Raw genomic sequence first — 20497 nt, 5'->3', positions numbered from 1 at the left:
AAAAGGAGGAGCCTGCAAAGCCTTTAAAACCAAATTAGGACTCCAAGGAGGAGAGATTGATTTAATAAACAGGCTTGAAACGAACCAAGAGAAAAAAAAACCAGAGGGGCGCCTCATGTGTGGTATAGTCTGATTGAAGACATAAGAAAAAGCAACAGAATAGCCAAATGAGTACTCACATACTCCACGAGCACACTCATGTGCTGGTAGGGGCAGGCTGTAGATTTAGATGGGTGTGACAGCTCACCCGTTCAAGGATACTTCCAATACTGTAGTTCTGCAACAGGTGTAAAACAAACAGAGAGCACTATATGTGCAGACCATTAAGGATGATACATAAAAATGTGCTTTATAGTATAAAGTGGGTACTCACATACTCCCAAAGCACACCAATGTGCTGGTGAAACGAACCAAAGCCTGAACAAAACAGTGAATATCAGGAAGTTTAGCAATCTTTCTATGAAATTAAACAGAAAGAGCAGAGATTTGTCCCTTCAAAGTACTTGTAGACAAACCTTTATCCAAACCATCCTGAAGAAACTGTAAAATTCTAGGAACTCTAAAAGAATGGCAAGAGTTTATGAGAAAAACACCATGAAATATAGGTTTTCCAAACCCGATAATAAATCTTCCATGAAACAGACTTACAAGCCTGTAGCATAGTATTAATCACTGAGTCAGAGAAACCTCTATGACTAAGCAATAAGCGTTCCATTTCCATACCTTCAAATTTAACAATTTTAGATCCTGATGGAAAAAGGGCCCTTGAGACAGGAGGTCTGGTCTTAAAGGAAGTGGCCAAGGTTGGCAACTTGACATCCGGACAAGATCCGCAAAACAAAATCTGTGAGGCCATGCTGGTGCTATCAGAAAAAACATGCGATTGTTCCATTATGATCTTGGAGATCACCCATGGAAGAAGAACTAGAGGTGGAAAGATGTAAGCAGGTTGGCTTGGCCAAGGAACTGCCAACGCATCTACCATCTCCACCTGAGGATCCCTGGACCTGGAAAGATACCTGGGAAGTTTCTTGTTTAGATGGGACACCATAAGATCTATTTATGGAAGACCCCACATCTGTACAATCTCACAAAATACATCTGGATGGAGAGACCACTCCCCTGGATGTAAAGTCTGACGGCTGAGATAATCCGCTTCCCAATTGTCTAAACCCAGGATATGTATTGCAGAAATTAGGAGTTGAATTCTGCCCAAGAAAGTATTCGAGATACTTCTTTCATCGCTAAAGGACTGCGAGTCCCACCCTGATGATTGACATATGCCACCGGTGTGATATTGTCTGTCTGAAAACAAATACATGATTCTCTCTTCAGTAGAGGCCAAGCCTGAAGAGCCCTGAAAATAGCACGGAGTTCTAAAATATTGATTGGTAACCTCACCTCTTGAGATTTCCAAACCCCTTGTGCTGTTAGAGATCCCCAGACAGCTCCCCAACCTGTGAAACTTGCATCTGTTGAAATCACAGACCAGGAAGGACGAACAAAGGAGGCCCCTTGAACAATAAGGTGATAGTTTAACCACCAAGTCAGAGAGAGTTGAGTGTTGGGATTTAAGAATATCAATTGTGATATCCAAGTATAATCCCTGCATCATTGATTTAGCATGCAAAGCTGCAGAGGTCTCATATGAAAACTAGCAAAGGGGATAGCGTCCGATGCTGCAGTCATGAGACCTAAAACTTCCATGCACATAGCCACTGAAGGGAATGATCGAGACTGAAGGTTTCGACAGGCAGAAACCAATTTAATTTGTCTCTTGTCTGTTAAAGACAGAGTAATGGACACTAAATATATCTAATAACCTAAAAAGGTGACCCTTGTCTGAGGAATCAAGAAACTCTTTGGAAAATTGATCCTCCAACCATGTCTTTGAAGAAACAACACAAGTTGATTTGTGTCCGATTCTGCTAAATGAAAAATATTGAGCCAGTACCAAGATATCGTCCAAATAAGAAAACACCACAATAGCCTGCTCTCTGATTACAGATAGAAGGGCACCTAGAACCTTGGAAACGATTCTTGGAGCTGTCACTAGGCCAAATGGAAGAGCGACAAATTGTTAATGCTTGTCTAGAAAAGAGAATCTCAGAAACCGATAGTGGTCTGGATGAATCAGAATGTGAAGAGATGCATACTTTAAGTCTATTGGACATATAATGATCTTGCTGAACAAAAGGCAGAATAGTCCTTATATTCACCATCTTGAAAGTTGGGACCCTTAGAAAATGTGATTAAAAAATTTCAGATCCAGAACTGGTCCGAATACATTTTTCTTCTTCGGGACAATGAATAGATTTGAATAAAAACCCAAACCCTGTTCTAGAAGTGGAACCAGTACAATTACCCCTGAAAGCTCCAGATCTGAAACACATTTCAGAAAAACCTGAGCTTTCACAGGATTTGTTGTAACGTGAGAGAGAAAAAACCTTTTCACAAGAAGGTTTTATTCTGAAACCTATTTGATACCCTTGTGAGACAATATTCTGAATCCAATGATTCTGAACGGAACCTGCCCAAACGTCTTGAAAAAATTTCAATCTGCCCCTCTCCAGTAAAACTGGATTGAGGGTCGCACCTTCATGCAGCTTTGGGGGCTGGCTTTGGTTTCTTATAAGGCTTGGATTTATTCCAACTCGAAGATGGCTTCCAATTGGAGCCAGAGTCCTTAGGGGAAGGAGTGGTTTTCTGTTCTCTATTCTGACGAAAGGAACAAAACCAATAAGAAGCTTTAGATTTACACTTAGACTTTTTATCTTGGGGCAAAAAAACTCCCTTCCCTCCAAGTAATAGTGGAAATAATAGAATCAAACTGGGAATCAAACTAATGATTACCCTGGAATGATAGAGATAGTAACCTAGATTTAGATACCATGTCAGCATTCCATGATTTGAGCCATAAAGCTCTTCTAGCTAAAATAGCCAAAGACATAGATTTAACATCAATCTTGATGATATCAAAAAAAGCATCACAGATAAAATGATTAGTATGTTGAAGCAAACGAACAATGCTATGCAAATCAGAATCTTTTTCCCGTTGTGCTAAGCTATCCAACCAAAAAGTTGATGCAGCCGCAACATCAGCCACAGAAATGGCAGGTCTGAGAATATAGCCAGAATGTAAATAAGCTTTTCTTAGATAAGATTCAATTTTCCTATTGAAGGATCCTTAAAAGAGGTACTATCTTCCATAGGAATGGTAGTACGTTTAGCAAGAGTAGAAATAGCCCTATCGACCTTAGTGACTTTTTCCCAAAACTCTAACTTAGCCACTGGCAAAGGATACAACTTTTTAAACCTTGAAGAAGGAACAAAAGAAGTACCAGGCTTAGACCATTCCTTAGCAATCACATCAGAAATAGCATCATGAACAGGAAAAACCTCAGGAGTAATCACAGGAGGCTTATAGACAGAATTTAAACATTTACTAGATTTAATATCAAGAGGACCAGACTCCTCAATATCCAAAGTTAGCAACACTTCTTTTAACAAAGAACGAATATACTCAATCTTAAAAAGATAAGTTGATTTATCGGTGTCAATGTCTGAAGTAGGATCTTCCGAATCAGAGAGATCCTCATCAGAGGTGGATATATCAGTATGTTGTCGGACATCACAAATTTCCTCAGTATTATGTGAAGTTTTAAAAGACCTTTTACGTTTATTTGAAGGCAGAATAGCAGCCATAGCCTTCTGTATCGCATCAGCAATATATTTTTTAATCTAAAAGGGATATCATGTACATTAGATGTTGAGGGAACAACAGATACTGTACTAGCACTATTAGAAACTTTTTCTGCATGCAAAAGCTTATCATGACAACTGTTACATACTACAGCTGGAGATATAATCTCCACTAGCTTACAACAGATACACTTTAGCTTTGGTAGAATTGTGTTCAGGCAGCATGGTTCTTACAGCAGCTTCTGAGACAGGATCTGATTGAGACATCTTGTAAAATGTAAAAGAAAAAAGAAAATTTAAACAAAATATCTTATTTCCACATATAGCAGTTTCAGGAATGGGAAAAAATGCAAATGCTAAAATTGAAAAAAAAAAGCAAATAGCATAGCCATCTGAGCATAAAGAAGGCAAGGAGCATATAGGAAGTGGGGTAAAATAAAACTAAATATTTTGGCGCCAAGTATGAAGCACAACGCAAAAGTAAGTATATAAATTTTTTGGCGCCATCAAACATCCGGAAATGACACAACTCGCGTCATAACACAACTTCGCGCCAAACAACCTGGCGTCAACTAAGACGCAGAAAATGACGAACTTGCGTCATCATAGACACACATTCGCGCCAAAAAAATCTCGCGCCAAGAATGACGCAATAAATAACAACATTTTGCGCCCCCTGCGAGCCTAATTTGCCTGCAAATTTTAAAAGGAAAACAAGTCAAATTGAAAAAAAGACTATACCCCAGGTAAGACAAAAACTTCCTAAAACATGATTCCCATATTGAAACTGCCAGACTGCAAAGGGAAATACACATAGACCTGACTCATGGCAAATAAGCAAATACATATATTTAGAACTTTATATAAATACATAAAGCGCCAACCATAGCTGAGTGTGTCTTAAAATAATGATACATACTTACCGAAAGACACCCATCCACATATAGCAGATAGACAAACCAGTACTGAAAACTATCAGCAGAGGTAATGGTATAAGAGTACATCGTCGATCTGAAAAGGGAGGTAGGAGATTAATCCCTACGACCGATAACAGAGAACCCTTGAAAAGGATTTCCTGCGAGGGAAACCATAAACAAATCAATAGGCGATACACTCTCCACATCCCTCTGACAAACACTGTACTCTGAGCGGAAAAAGGCTTCAGAATGCTTAGAAGCGCTCATCATAGAAGAAAACAAAAAAATCAAGCACAAACTTACTTCACCACCTCCATAGGAGGCAAAGTTTGTAAAACTGAATTGTGGGTGTGGTGAGGGGTGTATTTATAGGCATTTTGAGGTTGGGGAAATGTTGCCCCTCCTGGTAGGATTGTATATCCCATGCGTCACTAGCTCATGGACTCTTGCCAATTACATGAAAAAAATCAAGCACAAACTTACTTCACCACCTCCATAGGAGGCAAAGTTTGTAAAACTGAATTGTGGGTGTGGTGAGGGGTGTATTTATAGGCATTTTGAAGTTGGGGAAATGTTGCCCCTCCTGGTAGGATTGTATATCCCATGTGTCACTAGCTCATGGACTCTTGCCAATTACATGAAAGAAATGTGCTCCACTTCCTTGACAACCAAACAACCCTTCAACCACCATTAATACTTAATATGGGACATTGATGTCTTATTGAAACTCATGCAATTACTGAAAAATACTCTCACCTCAAATAAGGAGACTTTTGAAACCATGCTTCCTAAGTAAACTGCCCTGGCAAGTGGATTACCATTCAAATTTACTACAGTTCAATTTGGAGAATGGAAGACCTCTGAAGAAATGTAATAGTAGTATCCAGTAATGGAGATAGTTGAAATTAATTGTCCTATTTTTGAAGAAAACAAAACAAAGTTTTGGAAAGGATGCATATGCTATCTAATCCATTTGACCATATGGATCTTGGAAGTAATCTCATACAATCCATTGATTTTATGGGTATCAAACATCTCCCCTGGAAATATGTGACAGATAATGCAGAACTTTATCACTGTATTGAGATGCCTGTTTTTCTGAGGTGGTAAATCACAGGATATCATCCAAATAGGAAAGGAAAAAGATGTCCCTCATGATTAACTCTGAAACCAGTATAATGAGGAAAAAGAACACCCTCATTTGTAATTCTGCAATCAGGAGAACTAGTATTCTGGTAAACACCCTCGGGCAGTAGAGAACCAAATGAGAGTGCTGCTGAACTGGAAATGTAATTTCCCACCGCAAACCCTAGGAAACTTCATGTGAACTTCTGCCACGTGCACATAAAGTCACTTAGCCTGATACAAGGAAAGTATTTAGGGGAATCAAATTTCAGACCATATGGAGGGATTCCATCTTGAACAACCAAGCAGTTGTTTCAAACTGTGAGGACTAAATAGGTCTCTACAAACCAACCTTATTTTATCAAAATATGGAAGTTTAGAATGTCTAGAACTGTCCATTTCCAATTTAGTTGTTAAATTAATTTCTGTTGGGCATTGACTAAGGTGAGCAAAAATATAAATGCTTTAAAAGCATTTAAATATAAAACGTTTTATTAGCATAATGTGCATCACTTTCCTTCCAAGGAGATAACAATTGAGAAGCCTTGAATATTGTTTATCTTGTCTCATGCGCTAGCATCTTGAGCATGCACTTTAACCCCTAGTGGATACTGGGAAAAGACACAACTTTCAGATTTAAATGTCAAAATGATTAGTAAATTACCAAGTGTTTTCACTTCAAATAATTAAACTTTGATGAGGCATTCAATTTGAGTTTTATGCCCATGTGATGTTGTGTTATTAAAGAGTCATGAAACCCCAAAAATGTTCTTTCATGATTCAGATAGAGCATGCAATTTTAAAACAACTTTCGTATTTACATCTATTGTGAACTTCTCTTTATTCTCATAGTTTATTTTGTTGAAAAGCAGGGATCTATTGTAAGCTCAAAAACATGCACATGTCTGGGGCACTATATGGCAGCAGTTTTGCAGGAATGTTATCAGTTTGCAAGAGCACTAGATGGCAGCGGTTTGCAGGAATGTTATCAGTTTGCAAGAGCACTAGATGGCAGCGGTTTGCAGGAATGTTATCAGTTTGCAAGAGCACTAGATGGCAGCGGTTTGCAGGAATGTTATCAGTTTGCAAGAGCACTAGATGGCAGCGGTTTTGCAGGAATGTTATCAGTTTGCAAGAGCACTAGATGGCAGCGGTTTTGCAGGAATGTTATCAGTTTGCAAGAGCACTAGATGGCAGCAGTTTTAAAGGAATGTTATCAGTTTGCAAGAGCACTAGATGGCAGCGGTTTTGCAGGAATGTTATCAGTTTGCAAGAGCACTAGATGGCAGCGGTTTTGCAGGAATGTTATCAGTTTGCAAGAGCACTAGATGGCAGCAGTTTTGCAGGAATGTTATCAGTTTGCAAGAGCACTAGATGGCAGCGGTTTGCAGGAATGTTATCAGTTTGCAAGAGCACTAGATGGCAGCGGTTTTGCAGGAATGTTATCAGTTTGCAAGAGCACTAGATGGCAGCGGTTTTGCAGGAATGTTATCAGTTTGCAAGAGCACTAGATGGCAGCAGTTTTAAAGGAATGTTATCAGTTTGCAAGAGCACTAGATGGCAGCGGTTTTGCAGGAATGTTATCAGTTTGCAAGAGCACTAGATGGCAGCGGTTTTGCAGGAATGTTATCAGTTTGCAAGAGCACTAGATGGCAGCGGTTTTGCAGGAATGTTATCAGTTTGCAAGAGCACTAGATGGCAGCAGGTTTGCAGGAATGTTATCAGTTTGCAAGAGCACTAGATGGCAGCGGTTTTGCAGGAATGTTATCAGTTTGCAAGAGCACTAGATGGCAGCAATATTTCCTGCTAAGGAGTGCTCCAGACACCTACCTAAATATATCTTTAACAAAGAATAACATGGGAACAAAGCAAATTTTATAATAGAAGCAAATTGCAAACTTTATTCAAATTGTATGCTCTATCTGAATGGTTTCATATCCCTTTAAAATATTTCATTAAAAAGTAGTACTGCATGCATATTTGATTGCATTTATAATTTGGCTCTGAGGCATAAAGTGTTTACCTAGCAGATCTTTGATGTATATTTCACAATAATATGAGATTAGGCAAACACTTCACAATTAAATGGGCACACACTTTTGACCGAATATCATAACAGGTCTGGTCTATGTAGTATAGATGCTTTTTACGCTTTTACATTTGCTCATAAATGGAAATCAAAACAGGCATCATTTTATTAAAATATTCAGCCGACTAAGCAAAAAACATTTACGTTTAACCACTACATTAGACTACAATGACCTCATCATAGGAACCAACCTGTGTCCACTTTTTAGTGCTGTTCTGCATCTGAATAGCAGCTATGCAACTGAAGAGCTTTTCTGATGTGATGTCTTCAGGCAGTTTTGTTAGAAACTGTGCTATGTGAATAAAGTCCATCTGCAGGAGAATATCTTCATACAGCCGGAGGATTCCCAGCGCTGTTCTAAATAAAAACTCTTCTCCATCCCTGCAGAAGACATCCCATACTCGGCAGGCAAAATCAAGTGGCAGTGATTTACTGTATAATGTAAAGATCCTGTTGATTTAACAGAAATAAAAAACATGTGAGTTTATTTTCCCTTTAGTAAAACCATTTTTATGAATATATTTCTAATTACCATTTCAGAAAAGAATACGTTTTTAAACATAACTATAAAGCTAGTAATTTCCCAATCATTTTTTTTTGCAATTCCTTGCTGGTTTTAGCTTTTATTTCATATGTTTCTTCATCTAAATTGTACAAACAGTTAGAACCATTAGCTTTAGAAGTCGACATCTCTAAAAAACTTAAATTATGCTTACCTGATAATTTTCTTTTCTTCAGATGGAAAGAGTCCACAGCTACATTCATTACTTTTGGGAATTCAGAACCTGGCCACCAGGAGGAGGCAAAGACACCCCAGCCAAAAGGCTTAAAAACCTCCCCCACTTCCCTCATCCCCCAGTCATTCTGCTGAGGAACAAGGAACAGTAGAAGGGTGAAAAGGTGCCAGAAGAACAAAAATTACGGCCGTCCCACATAAAAACACGGACGGGGAGCTGTGGACTCTTTCTACTTCCCAGCTACTTTTGGGAAAACAATACCCAAGCTATAGAGGACACTGAATGCTAAAACGGGAGGGTACAAAAGGCAGCCCACTCTGAGGGCACCAGGCCTGAACCACAACCCAACAAACATCCTGCTTCATCCGAAGCCAAGAAAACGTGAAAGGAAAAGACCCCCAAGGACACTGACCTGCAGATAGTCCACAAGCCTTTCTAGAGACTGCAGAAACAGACTCAACTGAGCCAACACTCCTCCGGGAGACACCATCGCCCAAAGGTCAGTCCTTCAGCGAAAAGGGAACGACAACTGAAAACTCCCAAAAGGGAGAGGACATGGAGGAAAAAACAAGGATTCCCGGAAGACCCTAAACAAGGTGAAATAAGATTCAAATGGAAAACCCCAAAAGCAAGCCAAGCTCACAGGGACCCTGAAAGGGAAGGCACCGCCCAGACCCCAAACCGTACAGAACCATAAGGTTGAAACCGGGAATCAGAACAGAGAAGAAAACCTTTTCCAAAAAAACAGAGCAACTGCCCAGAAAAAAACGACTGATACTGGAGTCCCAAGAGTAGCTAGGAACTCAGAATATTAAAATATTCCCAACCAACACGTGCATCAAACCCAGAGAAGCAACCTCTGAATACCAAACGCTGCAGTCATACCAGGATGACCTTGAAAATAAAACCAACACCACCGACAGACTGCGAACATTCACTAATTAGTGGAAACACTCTAGGTTATCCAAAGCCGCAAGGCCAACACACGTATCCGGAACAACGAGGAGCCCAGAACCTCAAAAGAGGCTCACCGTACCTCCACAATCCGAGGATAAACAACATATCTCAGATCCTATTCCGACACCGGACCATTCCAAGCAACCTACAGGTCTAGAAGGCAGGGGAACAGAAAGGACACCAACCACTAGCCCCCAGATAAAAGGGCGGAATGGGATGGCCTCAGACACCCCAACAAAGCTCAGGCGCCCTCTAAAAGCACCTACAAACAGGCACTCCCAAAGAGGACAGATGGGCAGAAAAAGACAGAAGCCCTATGAAATCTAGCCCAATACTCTATGGCAGTCTCAACCCAGCACCTACAACAGGTACTCAAGGAGAACCCCATAAAGATAGGCATAACTATGAGATCTAACATGGGGACTGCAAAGCCATAAATGGAACAGAACATCCCAGAAAAGTGGACCACTCTCTTTACAGGATAAACCCCTGTTCCAACCGCCTGCACACAGGACATGACAACCAGCCTTCAGAGAGAGGAAATCCTCACCTCTTTAAGAAAGGCAAAACAAACCCCCCCCACCCAAAGGGAAGGGCACAGATAAGAACAGCGCACACGCTTACCAGACCAAGCCATAAACTGAGCCGAATGAAAAACATCCAGGCGCCACTGAATACTATGAAAAGGAACTCCCGAGGAGGGAAGCACATATCGTTTAAGAACAAGGCAGGACATGAGGAGCCTAAGCACAACGAACTTCTGGCCAAGCTGCTAGTAGCTCAACTAGCGAGACCATAAGACATAGTCTATGTTCCCTGGAGAACTCAAGCTCCTGAACCAGACAATAAAATTCAGAAAGGAATGCCAGATAAGGTCATGAGAAAAAAAAAAAAAAAAAAAAAAAAAAAAAAAGGTACCTGTACCCGCAGCGGGATCCAGGTAGTGAAACCACGGAGCTAACCGTTAATCAGACCAGCCAGCTAAGGTCCAGAAAGATCCAGACAAACGAAAGCCCAAGCCCCAGAATTGTTCAGACAAACAATAACTCAGGGAACACCATACCCCGTCTGAATAAAACAGACTATGCAGGGGAAAAAGACTAACTCATAAATCCCAACCAAAGGGGAAGAGAACACCCCTTACAGAAGTCCAACTCCAAAGGAGCTAAGGAACGACAGAACCGCTAAGATTCTAAGCCCAACGGGCGTACAACACCCAAACTTCGAGAACTAAGGAGAAACGTCGGGGATGAAGTCACCCGAAGAGTGAGTTAACAAAGAAGAGGCTCCATATACTCCACAAAGTCTAAACCCAGAGGGCTACATTCACGGAAAAAGAATGCATAGCATCCCAAACCCCGGAAACAACCCCTAGACGGAACAAGGAAAAGGAGATTAGCCTATCATTCTTCATAAGTAACGCCTAAATCCCAGAGTAGGAAAGGCCCCAAAGCCCTCCCATAAGGCGGCGTCAACCAATAAGGAGAAAATGGACAAAAGCCAGAATCTCAACCCGAAGGAAGAGTCCTCAAAAAGGAACAAGTCCAAATGGACAATTCCAATAGCCCTTAAAGGGCAAGACCGCCCATAACAACGGCAAGGAGGCCCTAAATCCTCGACCCACGTGGGGAAGAAAACACTCAAATCTTGACCGAATCGGAACCAACAGAGTGTGACGCACTGGAACTCCACTGAGTCCCAGGCGACCAGTTCGAAGACTGATGAGGACTGAACCAGTCCCCCATGCCCCACAGACCCTTTGATCCACTCAGAATGCTTAGCTGACACTTGTAAAAACAAGATAAGAAAAACACAAATAATAATGCAATCACACAGCGTCCAAACCGGACCAGCCAGGCAGAACAAGCGCCACGTGTCTGAAATAGGCCTCAAGACAGAAAGCCCTAGCCATTACTGACAAGGTCGTAATATTCTCCCCCAGGGAGGGAGAAATAAACGACAAACAAACATAGCAAAAAACGCGTCCTCATAACGACTTCCGTAGAAGTAACTATTGCGATCACAAAATCACGAGTATCGATTCCAGAAGGAAAATTCCCGAAGCAATATAAACAAAACATGAGCTTTAAAAGACAAAGAAAAGTCATCATAATCGGATGAAAATAAAGGAAAACGCAACCCGTAGGTTTTTCGCCCAAGGAGAGCAGCCCACCCAGCCAGACAGGACCAGCCTAACGGAACCCTGCTCATCCAAGCTCAGATTGGAAAGGATACTCAATCAGACTATAAAAAGATTAATTCATCCCCTTATATTTAATTATGTGAGCTATTCGAAGCAGAAGACTGAGAACTCCTATAGCCATTAAGGATGGGATCCTCTAACAACGCCAAAACGTGCCATAGCAGAAAATGAAGGCGCGCCAGTCTATACCGAAAAGCACAGCACACCTCTACCGGAGCCTCAGGGCCTGTCGATCCCCCGGAGAGCTGAATGGGCTACCCCATTCCTGGGGAACCCGGGTTGACAGTACACGAACATAATCTTAAACACACATCTGGAAGCTGCAGATGTGCCAACGCCATAAGAATTTGAATACGAAAACGTGCCGCAATCTCCGGGGGGAACAAACCACCCTCCAGTGAAGGATAAGCATAATCTGGGTCACCTGCACGTGCAGTAACAGTAAGTGGTAGGGAACTCGCCACTCGAGGGACAGAAACCCCAGAGGCGGATGGCCCTTGATTCCCCGATCCAGAGGAATTGAGCCCTCTAATATGGCCTACGGAACATAACTGACTGTCATGTGTCATCTAGGCCGATTCGTATTCTTCGCAATAAGTGGAATCTGAATCAGAGACCACTTTGATCTCAACATCAGAATCCTCCATAACTGGGATATGAACACAAAAAATGGACCAAATAAGAAAAAAATCTAAATGGCACCTAACACCCACAATGGCTGGGGCACGCACCACCTCCTATGCACCAGACACCAGCGGACCAGAATCTCTTTTGTCGCAACACGGTGAAGAATGCGGAACTGGAGAGTCAAAACGTGACCACGTCAGGTCACAAGGTAAGCCGTACAGTCCAGCAAAAGCGTGTCCGACCGCAAAGGCAGCGTCACTTCCAAGGCCATTATGTTCCACAAGGCCATGAGCCTAACTAACACTACACATAAGCAGGTCCAATCATGTAACAAACATGATTAAAAAAAAACCTGTGCAATGACCCCCCTCAGGAGATATTAACCCTTGATTCCAAGATACAAAAGGAGCCTCACTGAGACCCTGAGTTATAGTTAGTCCCACAAGGTGGTAGCCTCTCGGGAAAACATTTGCAATACAATACAATCATGATGAAAGTAAAATGAAACGATCTTACCGAAATCTACGCCGTGGAACAGAAACACGGCCCTTCAAGTGTGACAGATAGTAGCATCGCCTATGCCATGGACTTGAAAGAAGAAAGCAGGTAGCAAAACTCGTCAATGTCGATTGCTTATGGAGCTGTTAAAAATTAGTCAGGATGGATTCGCAGAAAGACTCTTCCTGCATCTCCGGACTCTAACTTTCATCCAAGCCCTCACTGAGAGGCTGACAAGACTACTTAAAACTCCAGTCCCATGTCGAAGAGTACTACCCTCCATAAGAGGCTAATCGTAAATTTCTGACACTTCTCTGCCAACCTCCTGGGACGAAAGGCAAAGAATGACTGGGGGATGAGGGAAGTGGGAGGAGTATTTAAGCCTTTGGCAGGGGTGTCTTTGCCTCCTCCTGGTGGCCAGGTTCTGAATTCACTCATCTTTGTTGAGTTTTACATAAAATTAGGGTTGAGTGTGAAAGTATCCTAAAGGATTAAGGCACCACACTGTTTATTTTTTTAAACAAATTGTCACATAGAGATCAATACACTTCTTTATAAATTGTGATTTATTTATTTAAGTGCTACAGGGGTATTCCACTTTTACCAACTTTTCACATAGGTAGAAACCTTGCGAAATCAAGGCAGTGTCCCTTCCTATATACCCGCCATCTTCACATCAGTTTGAAATCACATACAACCAAAATAAATATGTAAGTGGAGGCAGAAATAAGAATTTTACCCCTAGGGACATCCCTGTGATGTCAAAGAGAACAGCATATTTCCAAATATTTAATAAAGTCTGATTAGGATGAAGAACAATTTCTAAACCATATTTTAAAATGCAAAAACCTTTACAAATGTCACCTCAGAGGATCTCCAAAATCTTTATAAAGAAGCCCTGGAAAGATTATCATCATTAACCCAACATTTAATGAAAATAGCTCACATACAGCAATAAGCCATAAATCACTTATGGACCTGTAAGAATATAAAAAAAATTGTATTCTTCAGATTAAAGGACAATTAACCAAGCCCTATGAGCAAAGTGTTGGTAAAAAAAAAACAAAAAAACAACGCTGCTGCAAGAACTAACAGATCCTAAGCCACACTGGAGCCAGGAGAATCATATTTTGGTTGCTTCATCTGAACAACTCTAAATGTGAAATAGCTAGAATGTGAATAGTTTCAGGTGCCCACAGATTAGATTATGATCAACTGAGAATACAAGTAGCTTTTGCTACAGCAGTCCTAGCATGCACCCCTTCTTTGACAGTTAAGAAACTACTATTGGTATATTGTTGGACTAAATTTAAAACGGCTAAATTCCAAGATATTGGAACTCCACTCGGGTTGGATATATATGGAGATCAAAACTAAATGGCAGATGGAGAAATCTTTTAGAATGGACTATCTGCTTTGCATCAACTAGAGAGGACTCTACTTGGGAAAGAGAGGAATCCTCTGCAACAGAGCAAACCGTAATCCTATTCTCTTATGCCAGAAAATACCCAGAGCTGGGTTATATGAAAAGCCGCACAAGGAACTGCCAACTATACATTTCCCTGGAGTGGGTAAACCTATTGCCTAAAGATCCTTCACTGTCAGCACAAAGTTAGAAATACAAGACATAACATAAATAATACCCAGTTCAACATTAGAGACGCTCTATCCATATATCATAGACAGGTGGTGGACATTTGGTACATTAGTTTCCTCTGCAGATGCGGTACTTTCATACATTGAGCTACAGATGGGTTAGAAATCAACTGTATTTGTAAACAAACTGTCTGTAACTGTGATCTTTGTTGATCCGTTTGAGAAAGCCACATTGTCTATATTGACTCCTAGAACAGAGAATCTTGTTTGGAGGAGCAAGAGAACTCTTTAGGATATAGATTCTCCAACCATGTCTGCAAGGAAACAAACAACAGACGGTAAAGCTGAGGGTAAATATGTACCCTGAAACAATATATCATCCAGGTATGGAGCCACTGAAATACTTGAGCTCTTATTACAGATAAGAGAGCTCCTAGGACTTTCATACAAATTCTGGGAGTAGTAGATAGACCAAATGGAGCCACAAACTTATAGTGTTTGTCATGGAAAGCAAATCTTAGGAGCTGGTCATGGTCTATGAATATGAAGTTAGGCATCCTTCAAACTTAACATGTTCATAAATTGACTCTGTTAAATAAGGGGTAGAATTGCCCGAATTGTTTCTATTTTGAAAATAGGAACTGAGAAATGTGTTTAAAGTCTTTTAGTTCCCGATCGAGAATTGACAAAAAAAAAAAAAGCTTTTGCTTTCAACAATGTCTTTTGGAACATGAGGCAGAAGACACCTTCCTCGAGTAGGTCTTGATTTGAAACATATTATCTAATCCTTGGAAACTATGTTTAGAACTCAGAGATCCTGGACAGACTGCAAAGCTCCTTTTCCTTTATTCAGTATGGAAATGATAGTGTCAAGAACAGGTCCAAATATATTTTTCCTTGAAAAGGAGAAATAATATATATATACAGATACTCGTCGACTTACAACCTATGCGACTTATGACCATCCATACTTACGACCATGTGTCGTACTGCAGACAGCAGTGCTTGTGTGCAGGCCATACGAGAGTGACTGTCGTAAGCAGCAGCAGCAGCCTTCGCATGTGTCGCAGCCTCTCACCATGTTGCAGTCCAAAATACCTGTGATGTGTAGCAGCAGACCTATCTGCCTAAACCCTACATTAGACCATTTTATTTACATGCCGTAGATATATCGTCCGACTTACGTCCAAATCGTCTTACGACCGGACGGTCAGAACGTAATGCGGTCGTAAGTCGACGACTACCTGTATATATATATATATATATATATATATATATATATATATATATATATATATATATATATATATATATAATATATAGAGAAAATAACTCATTGTGTAAACCATTTACAAATCTAAACAAGTCAGAAGACTTGATTTAAACCCAGAAACTCTCTGACTACACTGTTTCCAATGCAGCAAAGGAATCTGGGTAAGATATGCAAATGAGGTTCACAATGACTCACCTTTTTACTTTTAGCCTGCTTTTTAAGACAGACTTCCCTTTATGCCATAGCACTGCTGCATTACACAGCTTTAATGCTTAGCTAGGGTTAGTACAGTGATTTAGACCAATCTATATTTTGTATTTAGTGGAGGATTTTAAACTCACTTTTTGCCTCCCCATAATTTTAATTGTTGTTGAATTAAAATTATGGTAAAAAAAAGTAAAAAGGTGAGTCGATGTGAACCTCATTTGCATATCTTACCCAGATTCCTTTGCTGCATTGGAAACAGTGTAGTCAGAGAGTTTCTGGGTTTAAATCAAGTCTTCTGACTTGTTTAGATTTGTAAATGGTTTACACAATGAGTTATTTTCTCTATATTTTGTATTTAGTGGAGGATTTTAAACTCACTTTTCGCCTCCCCATAATTTTAATTGTTGTTGAATTTCCCCCAGAAATGAACTTTTCCAAGCAGTGGTTTAACCTACTCCCAGCTGATGAGTGGCAATAACCACGAAACAGCTGTCCTGGGATTGGTCTAAATCACTGTACTAACCCTAGCTAAGCATTAAAGCTGTGTAATGCAGCAGTGCTATGGCATAAAGGGAAGTCTGTCTTAAAAAGCAGGCTAAAAGTAAAAAGGTGAGTCATTGTGAACCTCATTTGCATATCTTACCCAGATTCCTTTGCTGCATTGGAAACAGTGTAGTCAGAGAGTTTCTGGGTTTAAATCAAGTCTTCTGACTTGTTTAGATTTGTAAATGGTTTACACAATGAGTTATTTTCTCTATATTTTGTATTTAGTGGAGGATTTTAAACTCACTTTTCGCCTCCCCATAATTTTAATTGTTGTTATATATATATATCTATCTTTCTTTAAAAATCATGTCTGCTGACCAGGACTTAACCATAAAGCTCTTCTGGGTAGCACTGCCAAAAACAGAATTTATGTTTACCTGATAAATTACTTTCTCCAACGGTGTGTCCGGTCCACGGCGTCATCCTTACTTGTGGGATATTCTCTTCCCCAACAGGAAATGGCAAAGAGCCCAGCAAAGCTGGTCACATGATCCCTCCTAGGCTCCGCCTACCCCAGTCATTCGACCGACGTTAAGGAGGAATATTTGCATAGGAGAAACCATATGAAACCGTGGTGACTGTAGTTAAAGAAAATAAATTATCAGACCTGATTAAAAAACCAGGGCGGGCCGTGGACCGGACACACCGTTGGAGAAAGTAATTTATCAGGTAAACATAAATTCTGTTTTCTCCAACATAGGTGTGTCCGGTCCACGGCGTCATCCTTACTTGTGGGAACCAATACCAAAGCTTTAGGACACGGATGAAGGGAGGGAGCAAATCAGGTCACCTAAATGGAAGGCACCACGGTTTGCAAAACCTTTCTCCCAAAAATAGCCTCAGAAGAAGCAAAAGTATCAAACTTGTAAAATTTGGTAAAAGTGTGCAGTGAAGACCAAGTCGCTGCCCTACATATCTGATCAACAGAAGCCTCGTTCTTGAAGGCCCATGTGGAAGCCACAGCCCTAGTGGAATGAGCTGTGATTCTTTCGGGAGGCTGCCGTCCGGCAGTCTCGTAAGCCAATCTGATGATGCTTTTAATCCAAAAAGAGAGAGAGGTAGAAGTTGCTTTTTGACCTCTCCTTTTACCGGAATAAACAACAAACAAGGAAGATGTTTGTCTAAAATCCTTTGTAGCATCTAAATAGAATTTTAGAGCGCGAACAACATCCAAATTGTGCAACAAACGTTCCTTCTTCGAAACTGGTTTCGGACACAGAGAAGGTACGATAATCTCCTGGTTAATGTTTTTGTTAGAAACAACTTTTGGAAGAAAACCAGGTTTAGTACGTAAAACCACCTTATCTGCATGGAACACCAGATAAGGAGGAGAACACTGCAGAGCAGATAATTCTGAAACTCTTCTAGCAGAAGAAATTGCAACCAAAAACAAAACTTTCCAAGATAATAACTTAATATCAACGGAATGTAAGGGTTCAAACGGAACCCCCTGAAGAACTGAAAGAACTAAGTTGAGACTCCAAGGAGGAGTCAAAGGTTTGTAAACAGGCTTGATTCTAACCAGAGCCTGAACAAAGGCTTGAACATCTGGCACAGCTGCCAGCTTTTTGTGAAGTAACACAGACAAGGCAGAAATCTGTCCCTTCAGGGAACTTGCAGATAATCCTTTTTCCAATCCTTCTTGAAGGAAGGATAGAATCTTAGGAATCTTAACCTTGTCCCAAGGGAATCCTTTAGATTCACACCAACAGATATATTTTTTCCAAATTTTGTGGTAAATCTTTCTAGTTACAGGCTTTCTGGCCTGAACAAGAGTATCAATAACAGAATCTGAGAACCCTCGCTTCGATAAGATCAAGCGTTCAATCTCCAAGCAGTCAGCTGGAGTGAGACCAGATTCGGATGTTCGAACGGACCTTGAACAAGAAGGTCTCGTCTCAAAGGTAGCTTCCATGGTGGAGCCGATGACATATTCACCAGATCTGCATACCAAGTCCTGCGTGGCCACGCAGGAGCTATCAAGATCACCGACGCCCTTTCCTGATTGATCCTGGCTACCAGCCTGGGGATGAGAGGAAACGGCGGGAATACATAAGCTAGTTTGAAGGTCCAAGGTGCTACTAGTGCATCCACTAGAGCCGCCTTGGGATCCCTGGATCTGGACCCGTAGCAAGGAACTTTGAAGTTCTGACGAGAGGCCATCAGATCCATGTCTGGAATGCCCCACAGTTGAGTGACTTGGGCAAAGATTTCCGGATGGAGTTCCCACTCCCCCGGATGCAATGTCTGACGACTCAGAAAATCCGCTTCCCAATTTTCCACTCCTGGGATGTGGATAGCAGACAGGTGGCAGGAGTGAGACTCCGCCCATAGAATGATTTTGGTCACTTCTTCCATCGCCAGGGAACTCCTTGTTCCCCCCTGATGGTTGATGTACGCAACAGTTGTCATGTTGTCTGATTGAAACCGTATGAACTTGGCCCTCGCTAGCTGAGGCCAAGCCTTGAGAGCATTGAATATCGCTCTCAGTTCCAGAATATTTATCGGTAGAAGAGATTCTTCCCGAGACCAAAGACCCTGAGCTTTCAGGGATCCCCAGACCGCGCCCCAGCCCATCAGACTGGCGTCGGTCGTGACAATGACCCACTCTGGTCTGCGGAAGGTCATCCCTTGTGACAGATTGTCCAGGGACAGCCACCAACGGAGTGAGTCTCTGGTCCTCTGATTTACTTGTATCCTCGGAGACAAGTTTGTATAGTCCCCATTCCACTGACTGAGCATGCACAGTTGTAATGGTCTTAGATGAATGCGCGCAAAAGGAACTATGTCCATTGCCGCTACCATCAAACCTATCACTTCCATGCACTGCGCTATGGAAGGAAGAGGAACGGAATGAAGTATCCGACAAGAGTCTAGAAGTTTTGTTTTTCTGGCCTCTGTCAGAAAAATCCTCATTTCTAAGGAGTCTATTATTGTCCCCAAGAAGGGAACCCTTGTTGACGGAGATAGAGAACTCTTTTCCACGTTCACTTTCCATCCGTGAGATCTGAGAAAGGCCAGGACAATGTCCGTGTGAGCCTTTGTTTGAGGAAGGGACGACGCTTGAATCAGAATGTCGTCCAAGTAAGGTACTACAGCAATGCCCCTTGGTCTTAGCACAGCTAGAAGGGACCCTAGTACCTTTGTGAAAATCCTTGGAGCAGTGGCTAATCCGAAAGGAAGCGCCACGAACTGGTAATGCTTGTCCAGGAATGCGAACCTTAGGAACCGATGATGTTCCTTGTGGATAGGAATATGTAGATACGCATCCTTTAAATCCACCGTGGTCATGAATTGACCTTCCTGGATGGAAGGAAGAATTGTTCGAATGGTTTCCATTTTGAACGATGGAACCTTGAGAAACTTGTTTAAGATCTTGAGATCTAAGATTGGTCTGAACGTTCCCTCTTTTTTGGGAACTATGAACAGATTGGAGTAGAACCCCATCCCTTGTTCTCCTAATGGAACAGGATGAATCACTCCCATTTTTAACAGGTCTTCTACACAACGTAAGAATGCCTGTCTTTTTCTGTGGTCTGAAGACAACTGAGACCTGTGGAACCTCCCCCTTGGGGGAAGCCCCTTGAATTCCAGAAGATAACCTTGGGAGACTATTTCTAGCGCCCAAGGATCCAGAACATCTCTTGCCCAAGCCCGAGCGAAGAGAGAGAGTCTGCCCCCCACCAGATCCGGTCCCGGATCGGGGGCCAACATTTCATGCTGTCTTGGTAGCAGTGGCAGGTTTCTTGGCCTGCTTTCCCTTGTTCCAGCCTTGCATTGGTCTCCAAGCTGGCTTGGCTTGAGAAGTATTACCCTCTTGCTTAGAGGACGTAGCACTTTGGGCTGGTCCGTTTCTACGAAAGGGACGAAAATTAGGTTTATTTTTGGCCTTGAAAGGCCGATCCTGAGGAAGGGCATGGCCCTTACCCCCAGTGATATCAGAGATAATCTCTTTCAAGTCAGGGCCAAACAGCGTTTTCCCCTTGAAAGGAATGTTAAGTAGCTTGTTCTTGGAAGACG

The 20497-nt window shown here is 41.6% G+C and overlaps 1 protein-coding gene across 1 annotated transcript in view; it reads right to left on the bottom strand.

Annotated features, from left to right (window-relative positions):
* Positions 1 to 20497, bottom strand: part of LOC128640089 (TBC1 domain family member 12) — a 483074-nt gene that overhangs the window by 24655 nt on the left and 437922 nt on the right. Inside the window, exon 13 of the mRNA XM_053692423.1 lies at positions 8025 to 8283. Coding sequence (XP_053548398.1) covers positions 8025 to 8283 — 259 coding nt within the window. The remainder of the gene's footprint in view (positions 1 to 8024; positions 8284 to 20497) is intronic.

This window comes from Bombina bombina, chromosome 9 (assembly GCF_027579735.1).
Source record: "Bombina bombina isolate aBomBom1 chromosome 9, aBomBom1.pri, whole genome shotgun sequence".
In the NCBI taxonomy this organism is placed as follows: domain Eukaryota; kingdom Metazoa; phylum Chordata; class Amphibia; order Anura; family Bombinatoridae; genus Bombina; species Bombina bombina.
The sequence above is the reverse complement of the archived record's forward strand: the minus strand, read 5'-3'. Positions and strand labels throughout refer to the sequence as shown.